The sequence below is a fragment of the Cydia strobilella genome, chromosome 16, assembly GCF_947568885.1.
Source record: "Cydia strobilella chromosome 16, ilCydStro3.1, whole genome shotgun sequence".
Taxonomy (NCBI): Eukaryota; Metazoa; Arthropoda; class Insecta; order Lepidoptera; family Tortricidae; genus Cydia; species Cydia strobilella.
Genome location: NC_086056.1, coordinates 15,695,631 through 15,717,778, shown reverse-complemented (window position 1 = coordinate 15,717,778; position 22,148 = coordinate 15,695,631). Strand labels below are relative to the sequence as shown.

Genomic DNA, 22,148 nt, shown 5'->3' with positions numbered 1-22,148 from the left:
GGCAATCTAAAGGAGTAAAGGCACATATAGGCACATAAGCGACGACGACGACCAAAAAAAAATATTGACGAAAGTAATCAATTTCAAACACACAATGAACATTGTTTACATTACCTTCTTCGCAAATTAGCAATAGCAACCCTTTTAATACTTAAAATCCTTTTAAGTAGATACATTTATCTCATAGCGATCCAGCGAGGAAATGCTGCCAGCATCCTCGGCACCATGCCACGGGGGCCCATTTTAGATTTAGATTTTTAGTTTTATAGTAGTTTTAGTATAGTTAATTGTAGTTTAATTTTTTCTGTAAGGCTTTATTTATTGTTTCTATTCCAATTGATTTTAATATATATTATACATTAATAATAGACACATAACGATTATGAACATATTTATCTCATTAGATTTTCAATTGAAACGAAAACCTAATTTAAAATCAGTTTTAAAATATATTTACATATTTTATTTGTCGAAACTGACATGACATTTTATATTTTTAAAATTATATGACAATGTCATCGACATCGAAGGCGAGTATCAACTTAGTATCAACTTGCTATACCTAATAAGCACATTACGTCGAAAATTTAAAGGGCCATAATATACTGTAAACGTTGTACGATACACGTATAAATAATTGTTATAAAACTGAATAAATATCTAAGTATATTTAATGGTTGTTTTATATTACCCCTGCCTTATAACTTATAGATGTCCTACCTATTTTATAATCCAATAATGTTACTTGTAATGTAAGAATTTATACATATACTTAATTGATGCCTATACATTATGGAAAAATTAAATCCTTTTTTAGACATTGCCTACCAAGAAAAGGAAACCTAAGCGTATTTTTAGGGTTCCGTACCCAAAGGGTAAAAACGGGACCCTATTACTAAGACTCCTCTGTCCGTCTGTCTGACACCAGGCTGTACCTATCTCATCAACCGTGATAGCTAGACAGTTGAAATTTTCACAGATGATATATATATTTCTGTTGCCGCTATTATAACAACAAATACTAAAAAGTACGGAACCCTCGGTGGGCAAGTCCGACTCGCATTTGTCCGGTTTTTATTTTAATAAGTACACCTACAGCTACCTAGTAATAAGGACAGAGATTGCATTGTGCACACATTTTGTGCAAAGTTGCAAGTAGGTAGGAATAAAGAGGCAAGCGTATGCATAAATAATATTGACCATAATGCCTATAATAGCTATTAAAGGTACTATTAGGTATGTATTCACTGTAATATAGGAAATTGTAGCAAGTAGGTACCTACTTACCAAATCCCGCAATCAAAGTTAGTTAAATGATCCCTCTGATTTAATTTCCTCTCATCCGTACAGCAATGTATAAAAAAAAGGTTAATAAGATAATGACCACAAAGGCAAGGAGTTTAATAGGCCAAGATTGTAAACCAGCTGTGCCGAAATATCGGAAACTCGAAAGAAGATGGTAAACCGTTTTTAATAATATAATACTTATGAAATATGAAATATAAAGCGCCCAATAGATGTTGTACCTAGAGTAAACTTGATTGAAACAATGAAGGGAGCCGTCGATTAGCGACATCTTGTGTCGAATAGCCACATGATTATAAACTTTTGATTACCGCGCCATCTATTGAGCCACTCTAAAACTCCTTTTGTAGCAGCGATTACGATGCCATCTATGTCTTGAAGGGGACAACGTTTTTGCAACTAAAAAGTATTTGAGACAGTGTTATTGTTGCTGCAAGATAATCATATTTGTTTATTCCGCACGATTGAGACAAATGTTATTGTTTTGGCATTCTTTAGATTCCTAAGCTAAAATTGCAGATATTTGGTTATGCAGTGTCGTAATTTTTGGGTATTTACATAACATTTCATGATTTAGTCAGTTTGTTTTGACATTTTGTTTCACAATTTTAATTATTCACTGGACACACCTGCTTCGAGCTGGCCACATTTTCGCTGTCTCCGTTTCAGCAAGTATGTAAATGTCATTTTTTTACTATAATTTACAAGAAAATACTTTAATCACGTTTTACGTTAACATTTCGGTGGTTGCGCGTATATTTTTTGTGATAAGCAAGGGTGCCATGTGGTCGTCGGGGACGCATAACCTCGGCGCGGCGCTCGGGCGGCGCATCACGTAACGTCGGGTCTTCGGGAGTGCCGATGGTGAGAGCGGAGATGGTGCTGAGTACTGAGTGGGCGCTAGTAGAGGTGGTCGAGCTCACGAACGACGGCAACGGGCTGGGGTTCAACTTAGTCGGCGGGAGGAGTACAGGGGTAGTGATCAAGTTTGTCGTGCCTGGCGGAGCGGCCGATAAGGACGGGAGGCTTCAGAGCGGGGACCACGTGCTGCAAGTGGGTTCGGTGAACCTACGAGGGTTTACGTCGGAGCAAGTCGCGTCCGTGCTTCGACAGGCCGGCGCCACCGTCCGGCTGCTGGTAGCTCGCCCGGCAGACCCCGCAGTCGCCCTCCGCGCCCCGCTGCCCGGGACGGCGCTCGTGCCCACCAAGATCCTCGCCGACCCCGACCAGCTCGACCGCCACCTCGTCGAGAGCGGCTACGCGGCCATCTACGACCTCTCCCAGTGCTACGGTGAATATGTCAACGGGCAGAACGGAGATGAAAACGTTGCGGTGGTTGTGAGCGTAATCGGCGAAATCCCACAAGAAATCCAGGAACAACCTGTTGTTGCGGTGTCCCCAACAATTACTATTACCGTACCTGTGGAATTGCCTAACTTGCCCGAGGTAGAAATAGTTCATGTAGATTTAAACAAAAATGTCTATGGTTTAGGGATCACAGTAGCCGGTTACGTTTGTGAGAAGGAAGAACTATCCGGTATCTTTGTGAAGAGCATCATAGAAGGGAGCAGTGCTGAGCAAAGTGGACAAATTAAATTAAATGATAGAATAATAGAAGTAGATGGAATATCTTTAGCAGATAAAAGCAACCCTCGGGCTGTGGACATTTTGAGAAACACAGGTATTTCGGTGCACTTAGTGTTAGAGCGGTATTTAAGAGGTCCAAAGTTTGAGCACCTGCAGTTAGCAATATTTAATGAGGAGCGTCCTCCGTCACCTTCACCTTCCACAACCACCCTTTCCTGGTTCCCTGTGCCTTCCCAAGACGACAGTACTACTAAAATAGAACCAGAGCGGGACTCTAACACTACTATAGATTCCAGTGTATTGGAAATTGTTGATACTGAAGTGATTGAACCATCTCAAGAGGAACTTGATAAGAGACTGGATGAGATACTAGCTGTAAACAAGGAAGAAATTAAGAAACGGTGGTCAGAACAAATTGGCCCAGAAAAATCCATTTTGGTTGCTGAAGTGAACAAGCTTGGTGCCTTGGGGATCAGTCTAGAAGGTACTGTAGATGTAGAAGGTGGCCAGGAGGTGCGGCCGCATCACTACATCAGATCCGTGCTTCCAGAGGGCCCAGTTGGACAGCAAGGGACCCTAACGGCTGGAGACGAACTTTTAGAAGCAAATGAATACAGACTACACGGGCTGACACATACAGAAGTTGTAAATATCCTCAAACAATTACCAGACCGTGTGAGGCTGGTTGTAGCACGTCCTGAAAGTGGTCCTCGGTCTGTTATCAACTTAGCATCTGACCGAGAAGCATTTGAAGCTAGAAAAATAATATCTGGCAGTCTCAACAACCTTACTACCCTCATCAAAGCCCAGTCAGACACCTCAATCAACACATCAAGCACTGCAACTCTTACTAACCACTCCAGTCTCTCAAAGAAATCCCGTTCTTTAGAGTGTGTATCCGGGCTAGCCATGTGGCAAAGCAAAGAGGATATTGTCGAGCTTGTCAAAGGAGACCAGGGTTTAGGCTTCTCTATATTAGACTACCAGGACCCAATAGATCCACAAGGGACAGTAATAGTTGTCAGGAGCTTAGTTCCTGGTGGCGTAGCTGAGAAAAACGGAGAGATATCTCCGGGAGACAGAGTCATGTCTGTTAATGGAGCTAGCATTAAGAATGCGACTTTAGACCAAGCAGTGCAGGCCTTAAAAGGCGCTCCGCGTGGCGTTGTCAAAGTTGGCATAGCGCGTCCAATGCCGCCTCATGATAACTCCAAATCGAAAAGCACTAGCACTCTAAACACTGTCAAACCAAGTTAATCTTTACTCTGTGATTTAACCAGTACTAGTCAAGTTGAAGTCATATCAATCTTACGCTTAATTGAGATTAACATACAGCGTCACAGACGCGGGCGTTTGTCTGTAAAAAAAACTACAAAGGCATGTTGGTGGTCCTAAAACGTAAACGAAAAACATGTAAAGCATTATTTTTCTAAAAACGTGATGAAATTTCTACACAATGTTCCTAATATTGTGTGTAGAAATCTTTGAACTTATTGCATAATAAAGCTGGAGGTAATGTAATAAGGCAAATCTCAATTAGTCAAACTTTAGGCTAAACATTGCTGCCATGCAAATTTTACCCACTTCCATTGCTCTTGACTGAATTTGAAATGTAACTTCACACCTTTACCTTTAGTTCTTCTTGATTCTAGGTTCGGACCATCAGTAACAGCCGAAAATTTAACTGATTCAAAAACTCGCCGTATGTACAGGCCGTAAGGCTCAAAATGCATTGCAAAGTCTGTAGACTAGTCAATACTTCATCTATCAATACGCGAGGACAGCTCAACTCCATGATACAATAATAATTTACGCTTTACTAGTTATATTTTATCGTCGTAAGTTCACGAAGCTTTTGTAATGCACAAAATCATAAGGTAGCTAACCTGTTACTTCTGCCTCGTAACTTTGAAAAATGAACTTTATAGTCATCGTTATAAGGTGCATAGAATGTATTAATCAAAAATGCACTTAAGAAAACTTTGCCATAACTAAAATTTTCCTAATGCTTAATGAACTCTACGACAAGATCACAAAGTTCATTTTTGATTAAATCAGGCACCTGCAGGCATTGTGAATGTATGGGCTCACTTAGAGACGTGTAGGACTCCATTTGTTTACTAGTTTAAGCCTTCTGCACTGCCTTCAGGATCTAAGTCAAAAATAAACTAAATTACATGGCAGAACCTCTTATTGAACAAATATTAGATTTTCTAGCAAACTTAGGTCGTAAACAGTAATCACAAATGTGTAGATATTAAACTAAGGGAGCAATTATAAAAATACGAATTTTATGTAAATAATATAAAATATCTGTTTTAAACTTCATCATCTTGTGGATTTGAATGAGAATTGAGTTTTGAAAAAGTATTATTGTGGATTTCACAGTGACTTTGTATCTCATGAAAAGAGATTGACAATCTCAACATTTTATATGTAAAATAATATTTTCAACTGACATACAAGATCTGTGGATTTATAGTTTTAGTTTTGCTTTTGAAATTGGCACACGCGCTTATTCTTGCCATGACAATTAAATTCTTGCCTTATTGATCTGAAACATACATAATATATGTAAAATACAATTATATTTATTCATTGCATTTTGTTACATTTATTAAATAAAGTATATAAATGTACTCTCAGCAGAATGGAACCTGGAGATGTCTTGGAATTATGTCAAGTTCAGTACGGTCAGGGGGCCTAGCCAAGATGCCAATCGTTTGCGCTACGACAACGAAACGCTTTCTGTCTCTCTATCACTCTTACATATTAGTGCGATAGAGAAACAGATAGCGTTTCGTTGTCTTATTGCAAACCAAAGGGGATATAATAGGATAGAGCGATACTGTCATAGTAAATTTTGTAGCCACAGTATATTCACTGCCATCTATCGACACACGATTAAAACTAAAAAAAATATATAAAAAAAAATTATATATCGATAAATGATGTTTTTTTATATGCAATATTTGCATTGTTTATTTTTATATTATTTTGACCCATGTTCTTTCACTGATATGCGTTAAAATTGTTAAATAACAAACGAAACCGTCAACGCCATCTATACGAGAGTAGGCCAAAGGTAGTGGCGCCATCTGATCGAGAATCAAATTTTCTTGATTTTCGAGGCACGTTTTTTCCTTAGACTGTATCCATCTATTACGGAGTTATATTTATCTTTGGTTAAACATCGTACTCACAATCCTGCTTGCAGCCCTGTAAGAGCAAGAGGCTATCTGTTAGAGTAAGATGGTAATACCAAAGATAGATATAACTTCGTAATAGATGGATACAGTCTAAGGAAAAAACGTGCCTCGAAAGTCAAGAAAATTTGATTCTCGTTCAGAGGGCGCTACTAGCTTTGGCCTACTGTCGTATAGATGGCGTTGACGGTTTCGTTTGCTATTTAACAATTTTAACGCATATCAGTGAAATAACATGGGTCAAAATCATAAACATAATTAATGCAAATATAAAAAATCATTTATCCATATTCAAAAACATTTTATCGTATTTTTATAAATCTTTATTTTTAGTTTTAAAGTGTGTCGACAGATGGCAGTGAATTTACTGGGGTTACAAAATTTACTATGACAGTACCGCTCTAGTATAAGTTACTCTATGGTAATACCAATCTTTATAACTTTCTCATTATAACTCCCTTCGGAACGTACCTGAGATTTTTTTGTTGTAAGATCGTAGTTCCATGAGCTAAGTTTCTATTCTGTTGTCAGTACATTAATTGTTAATACAAAGTAAGAGGTGCACGAAACACTAGAGGAGCACAATGTGATATGGATGTTATTTGTAAAGTATTTACTTTAGCGCCCTAAATAATTGTACGGGCTTTGTACTTACACTACTTACCTTCTAACAGTAGGTGTTGTGTGTAGGCATTTATTTTGTTGAGAATGTAAAGCTAAACAAAATTGGTTATTACAGATGTAGGGCATAATTGATTTCCATCGTATTTATAGGAAAACCCCTGTTCTTTCACTGATATGTGTTAAAATTGTTAAATAACAAACGAAACCGTTAACGCCATCTAGCCGAGAATAGGCCAAAGTTTGATATTGGTTGTAGCGCCATCTGTGCGAGAATCAATTTATTTATTTCCGAGGCACGTTTTTTCCTTAGACTGTATTCATCTTATACGGAGTTACATATAGGTCTTTGGTCAATGTAAGTACTTTTTGTACAGTCGCCATCAGATATCGGAGCGTCCAAGGTGCTCACAAATATCTGAACACGCCTCTATTGTCAAGGCGCTAGGTGCGTATTCAGATATTTCTGAGCACCTCGGCCGCTCCAATATATCTGATGGCGACTGTACCGAGACTGACTGAAAAAGCAAGACACGTTCCTCCGTGAAAATACGATGGAAATTAATTATGCACTACATCTATATCTTAGTTCGATAACTAAATGCAAACAGTATCGTCATTATCAGATATATCGGAAAGACCAAGGAGCTCAAAAATATCTGAGCATGCCTCTATTGTCGAGGCGTAAGAATGCATGTTTTTTTTACATCTTGGTTTCTCCTTTATAATATCACCATCAGTGGACCTTATTTATTTGTAATAAAGTTTACGATTTGTCAGATAAAGCCCAAAATTTTACGAGACAAAACACAGTCTTATGTCTTTGACAATAGAGTCGCGTTTACATGATTTATTTATTTTATGCCGAAGATCTGGATATTTAGTCCGTAATAATATAGAATTCTGAGAAGCTTTACATTTTCATTTGTACCTTATACGTAAATGTTATAATGATACTCATTTATGTCCGTTGTTTTAACTTCCTCAGAATTGTTTGAGTACTTACAGATCTCTATAACTATAGTATTTATAATGTATAGGTATATGTAAGTGAATCTTTTAATAAAACGGAATGCACACATACAAGGAGTTATCATTCATAAATTAAGTTTCATAACAACCACACACACAACCACATAATTAACAAACATATATTGCACATTTTTTTTTACAGTTTACCAAATAGAACTTGGTCTAGTTCTTCGTTTCCTAAATATTCTAAAATTAAATTAAATGCATGCATGTACAACCAGCCTTAAAGTTTATAGTCTATGATACTAGACTTATATTGACCGGGATATAGACCGTGATTACCTTTTGTATCACAAAAAAAAAGCTCACAAATAATACAGAAGGTAATCACGGTCTATATCCCGGTCAATATAAGTCTAGTGAAACTAACCGTGAATCATTCAAAACTCTAGTGTATGATAGTTCATTATTCTATGATAGTTCAGTATTCTGTAGTCTATGATAGTTCGTTATTTTTTGTATGTGGGTACTTTTGCATTTTGTAGTTTTTCCTCAGTCACCCGTTGACCACGAACGCTGTAAAAGGTTCGAAACGTCGGGATGTATTATAAATTCAATATACGCGATATAATCCGTTTTCATAGTTTTATTTCATGAGTAACTATCGCGGTAACCGAATACAATATTAAGTATTCTGCATATAAACCAACAAAACATTTGGTATACACATTGAATTTATTAGACAATAAACCCAAACAATACATGGATATATCATATATACCATAGAGTAACTTATACTAGAGCGGTACTGTCATATATATTTATCTTTGTACGAGTATATACTTATATGTGTGCATTCAATATTTAGACTTGTTAATCAAACTGTCAATTTTATTCAAATAATTAATTTCACTTTAGTCAACATGTACCATAACACAAAGCTTTTGTCTCGTTTTTGCTAGTTACAATGAATAATTGGATATCTTTTTTAATGTATAAATAACTACGGTTCAAAACAACTAACTACCTATATAGTGCGAAGTTACCCTCTTGTTAACAAACTGTTGTGTTGTGTTGTATAAACATTAAAATCTTGTCATAAACATCAACTGACTCAAGGGATGTTCCCAAAATGTTAATAAATAGTAGATTGTTAACCAAGGGATGAAAGGCACTCATTTCTGCCGAGGTATTTTGGCGCTTGAACGCATTGAGAGCGCCAATAGTACGAGACAGAAATGATGCCTTTCACCCGAGTTAAACACTACTTATTAGGACCCGGGTATGTCCTTAAACTACGTCTAAAAGAGAGGTATGGGCACTGTGAATGACATCTCGCTTTGTGTGGTAGGGCACAGGACAGCGGATGTCATTTCAGATCTAGAGCAGAGCCCAACTGGGGAAGTACCTCCACCTTACAGAAAACCGCAGCCAAATAACACTAGACCCTACTCATAGTGTTGTGTTCCTGCCGGTGAGTAAGGTTGCCAGAGCTCAACGAGGGAGAGGAGTGTTAGGGTCGGCAACGCGCATGTAACTCCTCTGGAGTTGCAGGCGTACATAGGCTATGGAAACTGCTTAACATCACGCGGGCCGTATGCTTGTTTGCCACCCACGTAGTAATAAAAAAAAACTTCATTTCAAATACGAGGAAAGTAAAATGCATGTTTTTTTTTAAACATGACTAAGGGTCGGTTGCACCAACTGTTGGTGATCGTTAAAGAGTTCGCTAAATTTTATTGTATGGAGAGTTTCATAGTAAACCGCCGCGGCGGGCCGGGTGACGTTGATCAGTCTGTCAAGTGCGGATGGTGCAACTGGCACTAAGTATACATTTTTATAGTATTTCCTGAGGGTACTTTCAATTAACAATTCAGGCAAAAGTATCGTTATTTATAAAACTAAATTTAATCACAAACATAAATGTTAAACATAAATATTAAATATGCACCTGACAGAATAGTATAAATTTAATGCTAAATTATACAAAGATAATTTTTGTTGAGTACTGGCGCCAGCAAGGGTGACGTCGTGGAAAGGACCTCTAGGAAAAAGAGGGATAGGAAGACCTACTATGAGATGGCAAGATGATATCACCAAAATTACTGGGCCAAATTGGATACAGGTGGCAAAGGACCGAGATACATGGAAGGCTTTGGAGGAGGCATTCACCTGTGAAAACGGGGTTCTTGAATAATATTATATATATAGAAAACACCCATGACTCAGGAACAAATATTTGTGTTCATCACACAAATAAATGCCCTTACCGGGATTCGAACCCAGGACCATCGGCTTCACTACCCACTAGGCCAGACCGGTCGTCAGATCGTATACAAAGGAATAGGAATAATGCAAAACATTGTGGAAACAGGTTTGACAGCTGAAGTAGATGGCGCTCTACGGCGCTTTACATTTTGTGCTACAGGTTTGTCAAATGTTAGAGCCTGACAATATATACTTAGTCCTCATACAGGACCATCTACTTTAGCTGTTTAAATTGGCTTCTACAATTGTTTACACAACTGTTCTAATAATTTTCAAATACAGGGTGTCTCCCATCATGCGGCTTTAAATGCAGGGCTCGATTGTACTGGCTACACTGAGCTACTTTTATTATGGAACCAACCCCAAAATGGCGAAAAAATTACGATTTCCACTGAAAAGCCAAACTTTTTCTCGATTTCGGGGTTGGTCCCATATTCATATTCTTCATTTGTATTGATCATACATTGTCATAGATGCGGTATTAAAGTAACTTTGATATATATTAGAGCATTTCTTACAAATAATTATTTATTTATTTTATTTATTTAAGGATCACCAACGGATAATACATCAACACTAGTACATTACAACAAGGATAATTGACATTGACTGATGTTTAGCCACTTATAGGTGACCACAGCTCACACATGTATATTTCAAAGAGAGTATATAAACAACTAATTTAACTTATTGAATAAATTAACTTAAATATTAGATTTACTTAAGGTAGAGAAGATAAACATGCAGACATAGACTTATAGTAACAATAAAGTACAATGGGATTAAATGTAGAGACAATTCCTCTAATGTGACTTTAGGTGCGAGACAATAGTTTCTGTATTTAGTTTCAGAATCATTAAATATATCTATACTCCCGGAGTCAGGGATTGAGTTGTATAGCCGTACCATTCTAGAGATTGGCGAATTGGTGCCTAGCCTTGTCCTCCTAAAGCGCTCTTTAAACAATTTGTAGGTTCCTTTTCTAGGTAATCTATTAGGTGTGGTAAAGTTTACAGATTTTAGCAATTACAGCATATACCTCTGCAGTTAACTAGCTTATGAAGGAACATCACAACAATTATATAATTACATGAGGTAACTATTCGTCAAACCCGCTCGTTATTTACACAATATGTCAGAAAAAAAGGTAAAAGTACCTCGATTTAGCGAGTACAATCAAGACCTGGATTTAAAGTCCCATGGTGGGAGATAATTGCAGTGGGTGTAACTAGGCGTGGGCGAAGTGTGCCGTCGCCTACGGCCTCCCGCCCCAAGGGAGGCCTCGCGCGAGGCCCCTTCGGGCACAGTGAAAGAAAAGGCCTCGCAGATGCGATTTCGCCCAGGGTTAGATTAGTTCACGCTACGCCTCTGGATAACTATATGAAAGAACCCCTAAAATAGATTAAAAATAAATAGATTTAAGTTATAGTTATTATGTTAAGTTGATGTTTAAGTTTAGTTTATATTGTATTTTTAAGCTATCCTTTCACAAATTGTAGAATTTTTCCTAAGGTGTGGCAATAAAGATTTTTTTTTTTAAATGCACAGATCCTCAAGCAAAATCGCTGTTACATAGCTTGCCTGTTTTATTGTCATTACCACATCCAAAAACTTCCTTTAATCAGACTGAGTATTATATAACCTGAATATTTGTAATAGTCGAAGAAACCCCTATAGACAACTTGATGGTTCCTACGAGTATGTCTACCGCTATAACATAATCTGCTTTGTTGTTAATTAAAGTTTCACCAGGTACATGTTACAACGAAATTAAAGCCGTAGTTGGGTATACGTTCTCTGAATCTCTTTCTAAGATATCAATAAAAAGTTAAAGCTTTTATTGTTGCTACATTGTTTAAAATACATTTCTTTAATATATTTAGATCACTACGGTTTCACTCACTATTATTTTTAGTTGCTTTTGGCGACATGTTTCGGACTCTTCGGGAGTCCTTCCTCAGGCACGAGTGTCCGCCTTTACTTGACGACTCCAGCTGCGGACTGCCCCGCGCCCCCCGACCCCGCCCCATCAGCGCGCGCGCAACGAGCCACGAGGCGGGCGGCGCGGGCAGTGCACGAAGTAGAGCCGCCGCGGACACTCGTGCCTGAAGAAGGACTCCCGAAGAGTCCGAAACATGTCGCCGAAAGCGACTAAAAATAATAGTGAGTGAAACCGTTGTGATCTAAATATTTTGAAATACATTTCTTTAATAGTTATACTTATACATTTATTCTTTTTGATGTAGGTAATCATCTTTAAAATGAAAACTTGGGTCATGGCACATTAACCTAGGTAGAACAGTTGTAAAGTCTAAGAAAAAGCCTTGTCTCAAATTTGGCAGCTAAAGTAGATGGCGCATTCCGGCGGAATGTGTTTTGTGCGTGATTGTCAAACGTCAACTTTTTACTACAAGATCTAGTTTTGGTTGACTCTATATACCTAAACATCATACACATTACTGGTGAAACTTTATTATACTTAACATAAATGTAAGTTAATTTGTACTAATTTTAAATGTACCAGTGAGATGTAACATAAGTAACGTTAGCTCGGCACTGACTAGTGCAGTACACCACAATGTTAGCCTTACACGGTATCAATAACAAGAATTATAATTATAAAAGTAAAATGACACTTTTTTTTAACCCTTTTAACTCCACTGCAATGTCGTTGTCGAAATTTTAGACAATGCAAATAAGATTCCAAAATTCTGAAGTGGAATCTTGGGCATTGCGAGGTTTGCTACTATTGCAAGGCACGATGAACAAAGTTTAGTTTGAAGGAAGGAACAATTATTAAATTAATAATACCTACATACACGGTGGCTAAAAAATAAGTGCATTCCCTTTGCCAGGGAGGTTTTGGGATTATACTGAGCAACTTTTACTATGGGACCAACCACGAAATCGCAAAATTTGACTGTTTCATACATTTTGGCTGGTCCATTTTCTATGGGGGGGTAAAATTTTTTTCGCGATTTCGCAGTTGGTCCCATAGTAAAAGTTGCTCAGTATAATCCCAAACCCTCCCTGGTAACGGGTATGCACTTATTTTTTAGCCATCCTGTATCCCACGACACACTCTTTCTCTTCTACTCGTAGCAATAAATTATGAATTACCTATATAGCGTCCCATCCATGGCAAATTCATGTAATTTTAGCAAAGTCGAAATTAAACAAATGTGCCATTCACAATCAAAAGGGTACTTATTGTCGGTTGTCAATAAGGCGCTATTTCCATATATAGCTTCAATTTAAAATCAACCTTATTGACAAGGGACAATGTGGTGCCTTTTGGTTGAAAATGTCACAAATGTTCGCCGCTCAAGTCCGCCAAGATACCCCATTCGCTGTGGGTTGGACGTTCTCTACAGATATTTTTTTTCAGCGTCTTTATGCCTGTATTATAAAGGTGAGTAGAAAATCGTGTTTTATATACAATCAATCAACCAACCCGCATAATATTGAGCACATACTTTATCCTTTTGTTGCAGGAGCCATGTGGGTGCCGAACCTCCCGGTGACGGTGCTCAGCGCCGTCGCTGCTACCGCTGGCGCTGTCTGCATTTTCAAGTGAGACTTAACCATATACCTATAAACACACCGGTTCACATCACATTTGTCTGACGTGTCGTGTTGTGTTGTGTCGTGACGCATATCGGTTTCATACATTGATACATATAATATGGTTGCGTTCACATTTTTCTGATGCACGCTGCGTCAGACAAATGTGCACACAATCATATTAGAGTTAAACCAAGACAACTTCTATGAAATTATGACGTATAAATAAGACTTGCACTGCGTATGCTATCAAAATCGTTGCAGAATTTTCTTGGTCTAACTCAAGTCTAACTCTAATAAATGTATGAAACCGATATGCATCAGCCACGACCTCCTATATATTATACTACTCTTTGGCCACGACACAACGCAACACGATACGGCAGACAAATGTAACCCGGGCTTTATTTGCTCTGTGCATAACTGTGGCGCCGCCCTGGTGGATGTGGAGCACATTCGTTATCGACAGCTGCCAATTCATATCTTGTAATCAAATTTTCCCCACCGAGGCTATGAAACATGAAACTTAGTAGAAACGCCGTTATGCAATGGAAAAGCCGGTTTGCTAACTATCATCTCGATACATTCAGATTATTGTTGGCTATCCTATGACTTCCGTACCCATAGAAGTCAATAAACCTTTTTAATTCCTACTTTTACTTGGATTAAACAAAAAATCTTTTAGTAGGAGCACTACAACATTCGAAGACTATATACTTAAAACCCTAAGTTAGCTCATTTTCAATTCAATTCAATTCAATTAATTTATTTCAGAATAAAAATTCCATATCCAATTACATTTATAGGTACATTTAAAATAAAATAAAATAACTAATCCTAAATTAAAACTAAATTAATTAATTAGGTAATTTTACTTAAAGGAAATATTTTTTTATTTTTAAAAAGAAACAAAACTTTAAGGTCCCATTTTAACGATATTGATATGTTTTCAGAGACCGACACAGTGGACCCGCTTTCAAAAAAGAGGTGCGAGCAGATAACAAGACGGTAATCGTGACTGGCGCCAACACAGGCATTGGAGAGGCTACTGTCTGGGACTTTGCCAGAAGAGGCGCTAAAGTAAGTTATTAAGACGATTTCCCTTTTTACAAACCGAAATAAGTGCTAATTATTGCAAGAAAGCGACAAGGCCTCCGGTATCTGCCGGATCCGATTAGTCCCCAGCATTCGCACCGATCACAAGTTTTCCTAAGAACGTATTTTTTGACATTTAGATTTTTATTCTAGAAAGTTTCTAGACTAGTATTTTTTTATACAATTTTGGTGTTTGACGATCCTTTTGTGAATTCTTATTATTAAGTTTGACATATCTATAATAATTCAATGTTTCTAAGAATAATAACAACTGCATCAATAAATTGGTCTGATATTTAGATTAAGGTAATATTTAAAACTTGACAATTTAAAAGTGCTTGTTGCTAACCTATTTGAATAAAGAATATTGTGACTTTGACTTTAGGTATTCCTAAGTTAATTAGGATAGAAGGTACAACCACACATTATTCTAGATTTCAAATATTTTTAAGGGACAATGTGATCCTGGACTTTTGGTCGCATATGCACTTAAGGGAACGCATATATTACGGGTGGTCACCAAGATGAGGAAGGGAGGTAAAAAGTGGATCACGTAGTATGGTATGTTCCCTAAAGTGAGTGTTTATTTTTCCCAGGTATTTATGGCGTGTCGCGACTTGGAAAAGTGCGAGACGGCGCGACGCGAGATCGTCCTAGAGACGGGGAACAAGTACGTGTACTGCCGGCCGTGCGACCTCGCCTCGCTCGCTTCTATCGCTGAATTCGTTAAAAGGTTAGTAGAATCTGTGCGGAAAGAGATAAGTCGTTGAATATAAGGAAACCCAGTGGCGAATTTGCCTTATTAAGGGCACTATTAGGGGCGGCAGTCTAAATATATTATGGGTACTACAGGGTCTGGGGCCTAGGGCGGCTAATACTGCAAATCCGCCACTCAGGAATCTCAGGATACCAATAGGTGTACATTCTGTTCTATGACTTATTTTTGTACACAGACTAGTGACGAGTTTTTGACATGTCCGATCTTCTCATTTCTTTTTCGTTAATGAGGGCTATCGCGTTTAATTTCGCCGCTAGGGGCGCTAGTGTAGATGGAGGTCTTTCAAAATGTCAAATGCATAGAAGTTTTGGCAGTTTCAAGCTTTTTAATCGGGAATTTTCACTTCTTATTCATAATTGTGGTAAATCTTTGTCCATCTTTGATTAATCATGGTAAACAATAGATGTAGCTCAATAAATTTTAGTGGTTTAAAAAAAGTGCCAAATAAAATATATGCAAAATTAAACAGGTTGAAAAAATGGCACATTTAGACGTTAAAATGCCTTTGTGTATATTAGAACGTATTGATTTTATAAAAATAAGCATAGAAGAATTTTGAGATCTGTTTTTCTAGACCTACATCTACAGTGGCGCCAACTGGTGAGCACAAAAACGGTAGCCCTCATTACCGTACAACTCCGCCATATTTGGGACATACATACGGCCCGCCTGGTAATGAAACATAGTCAATTTACCCTTGCGAACCCATACTAAACTTAAACACCTTTTTTGAACTAGTGTATGCTCCAGTAACATTCACAATATGAAAAGCACTAGATCCCAAAACTTTTTCATGGTTCCAGGTTCAAAGAAGAGGAGCCTCACCTACACGTCCTAGTGAACAATGCAGGCGTCATGGAACCGCCACAAGGCGTCACAGCAGACGGCTTCGAGACGCAGTTAGGCGTCAACCACCTCGGGCACTTTCTACTTACCAACCTATTATTGGACACGCTCAAGGTATATACACGGTAGTGAGAGCATGATCCCGTAGGGCGTCAGACAGACGTCTTCGAGACGCAGTCAGGCGTCAACCATCACAGACACTTGTTATTGAATAACCTATTGTTAGACACGCTCAAGATATACAGCAGTGATGATGTCGTAGAGCATCACGGTATGGCCGACGGCTTCGAGGTGCAGTTAGGCGGCAACCAACTCGGCCTCTTCTTACCAACCTACTGGACATCACACTCGAGGTATACAACACTTCCAATATAGGTTGTACTGGACTACTGGACACGCTCAAGGTTTATACATAGAGTAGCGAATAAGGGCGTGATGCTGCAGGACGTCAGGCAGATGGCTTTGAACCGCAGTTACCCGTCCACCATCTCGGTGTCTATCTATCTCTATCAGATACTTTATACCATTCATTTAATACGTAATATAGACATTTTTTTACTTAATAACAAAACTTCCGTGAGACACAGACATATTAAATATATTAATAACGGGTCACTCACGTATTTTAAGTCGAAAAACGCTCGACATATCACATGTTTCACTCCGTACCGAGGAGTGTCATCAGGAGCTTGCGTTGACGGTGACGGACCGGCGCAGACTGCGGGCCGCAGCCCTCCGCGCCCGTGCACGAGGCGCGGGCGGCAGGGGGGTGGGGGGCGAGAAACTACCCGAGCGCACGGCATTATTGTCAAATGATGGATTGCACACAACACTCACTACGTCATTCGCTAATGGTTCGTCCACACACACACACACACACACATTTACCCATTTTTTTTTTCTTCCTTATTGTTTTCGCAGGCATCAGCCCCCAGTCGAGTCATAATTCTATCCAGCGGCGCACACTATAAGGGTCATATTAATAAAGAAGACCTCAATTTCGCCAAGAATTACGACGCAGCGGCCGCGTACAACCAGAGCAAGCTGGCGAACGTGCTGTTCGCCAGAGAACTGGCTAGGAAGACTTTAGGTAATAAACAAGCCTTATAATTAATGTCATTACCGGGCCTAACGCGATTAAATTTCATTATTATACCTTTTTTCCGACGTTTCAGCTAGGTTACACTAGCTGTGGTCACACCGCCGCCGTAGCCGTGACTACAGCTAGTGCAACCTAGCTGAAACGTCGGAAAAAAAGTAAAATAATGAAATTTAATCGCGTTAGACCCGGTAATGACATTAATTATGTTTACAAAACGCGAGAGTTTAAAGTGTTATATAAACAAGCCTTATGCCCGCGACTTCGACCGCTTTTCCCCGACTTTTAGTGTTCCTGTGTTTACTTTCAAGCTCCATTTCCATCCCCACAAGGAATTCATTTCGGAATGAACAGGTTATAAACTATGTGTGTATCAATTTCAATATTTACTGTATAATTTCAGACGCAAACATAACCGTGATAGCCGTAGACCCCGGCCTAAGCGACACAAACCTCTCGCGCCACCTAGCGGTGTCAAAGAGCGTCACCCGCTTCGTCATCTACCCGCTGTTCTGGCCCGTCATGAAGAGTCCCAAAATGGCAGCTCAAGCAGTGATGCACGCGGCTTTAGATCCAGCCGTGGCTAAAACTGCGGAGGAATATTTTGTGTAAGTAGCTTATGATAAACAACAAACTCACGCCATCTAGCCACATCGTGGCGCTGCCCCACACTTTGCTGCTTCCAAGTAATTGCAAAGTTGTTTTAGACGGATCAAATAAGTTTATATTAATTCTCGTTACCAATTCCAGTGACATGAAACCTACGGAGCCCTCAAAGGAAGCCCAGGACTTCGAGTTAGCAGCATGGTTGTGGCGCGTTAGTGAGAAGTGGACGCGGCTGGCTGAATATCGCACGCAACTCGAGACTGCTGCCGCGTAGAATTTATATCCAGCCCAAGGACATTGTCTACAAACGGAACTTTACTTGGATAAAACACCGATTTTATTAACCCTTTTCCAGGCCGCACCAATCTACAAGGTTTTCCAAAAAATCCAAATATATTCCAGTTAATCCAGCTTTGATTATTCATTAGTTAGAACCAATGAGGATATAATAAGATAGAGCGGTACTGTCATAGTAAATTTTGTAACCACTGTAAATTCACTGCCATCTATCGACATACTTTAAAACTAAAAATGAAGATTTATAAAAATACGTTAATGTATTTAAATATGGATAAATGTTTTTTTTATTTGCATTAATTATTTTTATATGATTTTGACCCATGTTCTTTCACTGGTATGCGTTAAAATTATAAATAACAAACGAAACAGTCAACGCCCTCTATACGAGAGTAGGCCAAAACTAGTGGCGCCATCTGATCGAGAATCAAATTTTCGTGGATTTTCGAGGCACGTTTTTCCTTAGACTGTATCCATCTATTACGGAGTCATATCTATCTTTGGTAAGAACACAAGTCACATTTCCCGAAAGTCAAATTTAATTTGAACTTTAATTCGGGTTGCTAAAGTTGAAATTATATTGACGTGTATGTGGTTGATAAATTGTACTGTGCCTGGAAAATGGTTAAAGGCATTTATGGGTCTTAAAAGTTTGTTGTTCGAAAATCTAACAATCAGTTTTAGTGATATGTTAGTAAATGTAGTGTTTTAAAACATGTCGCTTTATGTATTTTCTGCATTTACAATAAATAAGAGTAGTAAATAGTTAAAGTTGATTAAAATAGATATTTATAATTGTATATTTATTTCTGTTTATAAATCCTGAATTGTTCCACAACTGCAATTGTTCCACAGTCAATATGCCATATTATTATACTGAAGCGAAAACAGATCATTCCTGCTTGAATCCTGGAACTCGACTAACAAAGACAAAATACCTATAAGAGATTAATATATGGAAACAAAATGCTAAGGAATACGTTCATAATTTATATGGACAGTAGCAGACTCCTTTTGCTACATAGACTTCCTCGTTGATTCGACCATCCTTAAGTAATAATGCCAGACGAAAATATTATACGCAGATCGTCTAACCACACTAACATCGCACAAACTTGGCAGTAAGAAAGAATACACACATATCCCTAAAAGGTCTGTACTTGAATATTCGAGCTTCGTGCTGATGTGTAGACATATTATATATAGTTTGTCAAAGGACTGTTAGACCTGTACCAATAACTTCTGAGGTTATAAGAATATTAATGTTGCTTATTTTTTATATATAGTTTCCAGACCATATACTAAACCTAAAAATAATATTTTGTGTCATCCTAGGTATTTGCTTAGGTAGAAATTTAGGTATTTCTTTTTTCAATCAGCATTCTGTAAAAAAAATATTCGAGACGAAATTCTTTGTTTCCCTGTAAAGGCAAAGTGGCTTCCGACGTACACACGCATTTTGTGTCATTTTCATCCACGGCTATAATGGCATTTAATAAATACCTAATATTGATCCTAAAACGCCTAAAAAAATATTAGAGTCGATAAGTGAAGTGTTGTACTTTACAGAACATTGTTATATGTTATTCAAACAAATCTGTGTCAAATTCATCCACCGCTTTTATTTAAAAAAAAAATTTTTCTAATTAACACCCTGTATCTGCCACAAAAAAAAATTCATATTATTAAGTTTACGTCTACAATATTATAATACCACATTGAGACATCATTCATAATTTGGGTCATTTTGATCCACGGTTTTTTTACTATCTGGCAAAATAAAACTCAATTGAGCAAGAAGGGCGTGCGCGGGGAAGGGTACCTACGCGGGTGGGGTGCTCATTATACTTGCCGCAATATCAGCTGGCGACTGAGATCTTAATACTATCTCCTTTACCCTTGTTAAGACCAACCAAGAGTGAAAGAGATGGCATTATGAGCTGTCTCGCCACTTAGTTTTGCGATACAGTGTATTTATTTCATTCGGAGGCATAATTACATTGTCTTATCAATCTTACCGTAGTAGGTATATAAATATAATTAAAAATAAACTGTAGGCTGCACTCCTCATACTGACCAACATTTGTGACGTTCCTAATCAAAAGGTACCAATTTCTCTGACAGGTTATTTGTATAAAGATATAATCAAATTTCGTCTTTATGGTAAACGACAAAGTGGTACCTACCTTTTGATTGAGAATGTCAAATCAGCGACTTAAAAAATACTTTTGTTTCGATTTTTAGTAGACTTTTTAAGTTTATTTTAAGACGCAATTTATTGCGATTTTTGTTATGTTTAAGCGTGGCAAGCAACATTAATTACAATGATGATGATGTTCATTAAATACAATATTTTTTCATACTATACTGAACTGTCACCCTATACATGAGAATGAACAGCGCCCTCTTGACAATGATCATATATTACTGGTCAGGCTTTAATATGTGTCATAATTTAGTAGTCCCCTTTGTGGATTCTAAGTTTCCGAGTTACAGCAGTTTAGTGAAAGCGTTTTTTTTTTAATATAAATTAAGGGTTGAATAAAGAGGAAAGAAAATTTGATTATTTTTGCGCTACGACGTACGGTTTAGTAGATACAGCCCTATAAAGTTTTTTTTATTGTTTTTTTTTTTCTTTTTTTCTTTTTTACATTGTGATTTTTGTATATTACTTTGGGGTTTTATAAAGGGGAACGAAAATTTAATTATTTTTGCCCTACGACGCATGGTTTAGGAGATCAAGCCCTATAAAAAAAAATCTCTTTTTTTGCGTTTTTTGTGTATAAATTAATGGTTATATAAAGGGGACCGAAAAGTTGATTATTTTTGCGCTACGACGCACGGTTTAGGAGATACAGCCCTATATAGATTTTTTTCTTTTTCTTTTTTAGGTTTTTAAATCTTAATTAAGGGCTTCTTAAGGGGAACGAAAATTTGATTATTTTTGCGCTACGATGCACGGTTTAGGAGATACAGCCCTATAAAGTTTTTTTGTTATTATTTTTTTCTTTTTTTTCTTGTGTTTTTGTATATTATTTTGGGGCTTCATAAAGGGGAACGAAAATTTTATTATTTTTGCGCTACGACGCATGGTTTAGGAGATACAGCCCTATAAAGATTTTTTTTTTAAATTTTGCGTTTTTTTTAATATAAATTATGGGTTGCATAAAGGGGAACGAAAATTTTATTGTTTTTGCGGTACCACGCACGGTTTAGGAGATACAGCTCTATAAAGTTTTTTTTCCTGGTTTTTTTTTGTTTTTTTTTTAAGTATTAATTACGGGTTTCTTAAAAGGGTTTTTTTAATTATTTTTGCGCTACGACGCATGGTTTAAGAGATACAGCCCTATAATGTTTTTTTTTTTTTAATTTTGCGTTTTTTTAAAATATAAATTATGGGTTGCATAAAGGGGAACGAAAATTTTATTTTTTTTGCGCTACAAGGCATGGTTTAGGAGATACAGCTCTATAAAGTTTTTTTCCTGGTTTTTTTTTGTTTTTTTTTTTAAGTATTAATTACGGGTTTCTTAAAGGGTTTTTTTAAATTATTTTTGCGCTACGACGCATGGTTTAAGAGATACAGCCCTATAATGTTTTTTTTTTAAATTTTGCGTTATTTTTTAATATAAATTATGGGTTGCATAGAGGGGAACAAAAATTTTATTATTTTTGCGCTACGACGCATGGTTTAGGAGATACAGCCCTATAAAGATTTTTTTTTTTAAATTTTGCGTTTTTTTTTAAATATAAATTATGGGTTGCATAAAGGAGAACGAAAATTTTATTGTTTTTGCGGTACCACGCACGGTTTAGGAGATACAGCTCTATAAAGTTTTTTTCCTGGTTTTTTTTGTTTTTTTTTTTAAGTATTAATTACGGGTTTCTTAAAGGGTTTTTTTTTATT

General features: G+C 37.4%; 2 protein-coding genes across 3 annotated transcripts; both read left to right on the top strand.

The window, feature by feature from the left end:
* The first annotated feature begins 1,812 nt into the window (after positions 1–1,812).
* LOC134748151 (retinol dehydrogenase 13-like) lies at positions 1,813–18,975 on the top strand. Of its 2 annotated transcripts, none has more exons than XM_063682859.1 (8): positions 1,813–1,977; positions 13,457–13,532; positions 14,477–14,603; positions 15,215–15,351; positions 16,200–16,356; positions 17,164–17,332; positions 17,745–17,949; positions 18,092–18,975. In XM_063682859.1, the coding sequence occupies exons 2-8, from the start codon at positions 13,459–13,461 to the stop codon at positions 18,219–18,221; spliced, it is 999 nt and encodes a 332-aa protein (XP_063538929.1). In that variant the 5' UTR covers positions 1,813–1,977; positions 13,457–13,458; the 3' UTR covers positions 18,222–18,975. The 2 variants fall into 2 exon arrangements, with proteins under 2 accessions (XP_063538929.1, XP_063538928.1); XM_063682858.1 differs by having other exon boundaries at positions 1,814–1,977; positions 13,454–13,532.
* On the top strand, positions 1,984–7,805 carry LOC134748150 (patj homolog). Its single transcript, XM_063682857.1, has one exon. It carries the CDS (start codon positions 2,167–2,169, stop codon positions 4,147–4,149), a length of 1,983 nt encoding a protein of 660 aa, XP_063538927.1. The 5' UTR covers positions 1,984–2,166; the 3' UTR covers positions 4,150–7,805.
* Positions 18,976–22,148: the final 3,173 nt, after the last annotated feature.